The 2,972-nt window shown below is 58.3% G+C and overlaps 1 protein-coding gene across 1 annotated transcript in view; it reads left to right on the top strand.

The window, feature by feature from the left end:
- Positions 1 to 1,813: 1,813 nt before the first annotated feature.
- The window catches only part of COL1A1 (collagen, type I, alpha 1), a 19,184-nt gene continuing 18,025 nt past the window's right edge, over positions 1,814 to 2,972 (top strand). The window contains exon 1 of the mRNA XM_008595059.1: positions 1,814 to 1,921. Coding sequence (XP_008593281.1) covers positions 1,819 to 1,921 — 103 coding nt within the window. The 5' untranslated portion in view covers positions 1,814 to 1,818. The remainder of the gene's footprint in view (positions 1,922 to 2,972) is intronic.

The raw sequence follows: 2,972 nt of genomic DNA, 5'->3' as shown, positions 1-2,972 counted from the left end.
TTTTTTTTTTTTTTTTTCCTTTGCCTTCGTTGCACAAAACCAGCTGGGGGAGGGTGTGGAGAGGGGCGGTGGTGGGGGGAGGTAGTGGAATCTTGGATGGTTTGGGGAGGCGGGACTCCCCGCTTCCACGTTTGCAGCTCTGGAGCAAAGGGGGTGGGGGAGCTGTACAGGAGGCTGAGGAGCTGACAGGGCACTGCAGGGAGACCCCCATTGCCTTCTCTCAGGCCCACAGATTTTGGCAGGACAGGGGGCCTGGATAGATTGGGGTTGAAGCAGAGCACTGCTGGGAAGTTGGGACATGGAGGAAGGGAAGATATTGACTTCTAGACGCATCTTTCCCCATATAGCCTAGTGTTCTTGGGGTCCCCACCCCCTTTCAGGGTACAGATGATTCTCTCCTCATTCCAGAGACAGACAGCAATAGATTGGATTTTCAGGAAAGAGGCGAGGCAGTGGGAAATAGCCTCTAAAATAAGGTCACTGAACCTCCCCTGCAATTCCATCCCAAACCCCCAAAGACAAGTCTCCCTCAGGCACCCAAATTCTGCTATATGTCCCCAACCCTGAGTCCAGGTATAGACAGAGAAGGGGCTTTATGCATTTCCCAGAAGGTCACCCTTTCTGGACAAGTGCTCTCCATCTAGTTTTCCTCTGGTTTGACTGTGCTAGGTAGGAGGGTCTCTAACCAGTCCCTGGTCACAGCCATGGCAGACAAAAGATTTTTTTCTAGGTCACCAGTGATAACAGGCCTCCCCTTAAAAACTCACTCCCCAACTCTGGGGTGAAAGAGTTTGGGGAGTGAATTTGTAGGGGACTGCAACCTCCAATCCACACCTCTGAGTCCCCAGCAACCCCTCCACCCCACCCCGCTGCACCATCACTCAACACGAAAGCCTCCTTCTGGAGAGACCACCAAGTTTCTCACCCTGTGCCTCAGCTTCCCCACTCCATCTCTCTCAGTCATGCCTGAGGTTTGGAAGAAGGCATTTGAGTCTGTACTGGAGCCTCAGCATGGCAGAAGAATTGACATCCTCAAAACAAACCTCCCCTTGCCAGCACCCACCCCCAAGTATCTGCTTTTTAATGTCTAGAAAGGAATCTCTAAATTGTTCCCCAAATGTTCTTTGGCTTCGTACTCCAGCCACACCAGCAGACACCCCCAAACAGACACATCCTTTTAACTCCCCGGTTCTCCCGTTGCGTTCTCAGCTGGCCTCTTTATACTCATTCCTCAGTTCTTGCCAAGGATGTCCCAGGGAGGATGAATGAGGCATGGCCAGGGGGCCGTCTCCCCATCACCCCCAACCCTTCCACCTTTAGAAGCCTCCCCACCCAGCTCCCCAAGTGCACTTCCTCCAGATTGGAAGTCTCAAGAAGAAAACGTAAGGGGCACCCCTAACCACTCTTTAGCCCACAATGTACTGAGATCCCAGCGGCACCCCCGGCCGCCTCTCTGGCCCAGGCTGGGCTGGGGGGCTGGGGAGGCAGCGCTGCAAAGGGGGAGATGTGGGGTGGACTCCCTTCCCTTCCCTTCCCTTCCCTCCTCCTCCCCCGTCGGTTCCAGCTCCCAAATTGGGGGCCGGGCCAGGCAGCTCTGATTGGCTGGGGGGCGGGCGGCCGGCTCCCCCTCTCTGAGGGGCAGGGTTCCTCCCTGCTCTCCATCAAGATGGTATAAAAGGGGCCACGGCCAGCCGTCGGAGCAGACGGGAGTTTCTCCTCGGGGTCGGAGCAGGAGGCACGCGGAGTGTGAGGCCACGCATGAGCGGACGCTAACCCCCCACCCCAGCCGCAAAGAGTCTACATGTCTAGGGTCTAGACATGTTCAGCTTTGTGGACCTCCGGCTCCTGCTCCTCTTAGCGGCCACCGCCCTCCTGACACACGGCCAAGAGGAAGACCAAGTCGAGGGCCAAGACGAAGACAGTAAGTCCCGAACTGTGGGAATCCAGGGCTCCTCGGTATCGCGCCCTGCGCTCGGTCCGGTCCCGGGGGCCGTGGCCTAGGCTGAGACTCGGGATGCTCCGGAGATTCAGGGACGGGGGGGAGATGGGGAGAGCTCGTCCTCTGCACCCTGGGAGAAGAGGGAGTTCAGCCTGGGGTGGGGATGAGGATAAACGCCCCCCAGGAGTGGGAGGTGAGGTCGGAGTGCGGTGTCAGTTGGTGGAGGAGGGAATCCCGAGCGCGCAACAGAGAAAGTGGGGATTTGGACGCGGGGTGGCGGGGAAGCACGTCGAAGATGGGTTGGGGGCGCCGAGCTGGGATTGGGAGCCCCGAACGTAAAAGCGATCAGGAAGGCTGTGGGATGATTCATGAGAAAAGATTGTTTGCCCTCTCTGCAGGCTAGACAGTGTTCCTGGGGCTGCGGGGGTGCAAGGCTGAGGGGGGAGGGGGCGCGCAGAGTGGGCGGGCGGGACGATGAGAAAGTTTGGCGCGGACTTGGCAGGGCGGGGTCCCTGCGCCCCCTGCTGATCAACGTTGAGCACTGCACCTCCCTGTCCCGTGCTTCCGGGCGCTGGAAATAGAGTGGGAAGACCCGGCTTATTGCCAGGCGTGGACCCCACCTCTAGATCTTTTAAATAAACTGGGGATAGCCTCTGCCTCTACAAGAAGTGACCAGGCCGGTGAAATTGACCTCGCCCCAGTCCCCATTGCTTAGCGTTGCCCGCCACCTCGTGGCCACCCGTGTAGATGCCAGCGCGGTGGGCGTGGTTAACTGTATTCTTACTATCTGCGGACTGTTTGATTCTTCGGCTAAGGAGTGACCTAGAGGCATCGGCCGGCTTTAGGGGACTGGAACTGGCCCCGAGAGTAGGCTTTTAAGACGTCTGGGGGCTGGAAGTTAGGGTATATCCTACTTTTGAGGTACATTTCAAGTCTCTGGGCGGGACCCCACTCCGATCAGTCCCTCCCCCTTCTCCAAGCCCCGCCCACGCCATCCCACCTGCCCAGGGAGTGGGGGCGGGATGGGGGCGGG

Source organism: Galeopterus variegatus, unplaced genomic scaffold (assembly GCF_000696425.1).
Source record: "Galeopterus variegatus unplaced genomic scaffold, G_variegatus-3.0.2 Scaffold12250, whole genome shotgun sequence".
In the NCBI taxonomy this organism is placed as follows: domain Eukaryota; kingdom Metazoa; phylum Chordata; class Mammalia; order Dermoptera; family Cynocephalidae; genus Galeopterus; species Galeopterus variegatus.
The sequence above is the reverse complement of the archived record's forward strand: the minus strand, read 5'-3'. Positions and strand labels throughout refer to the sequence as shown.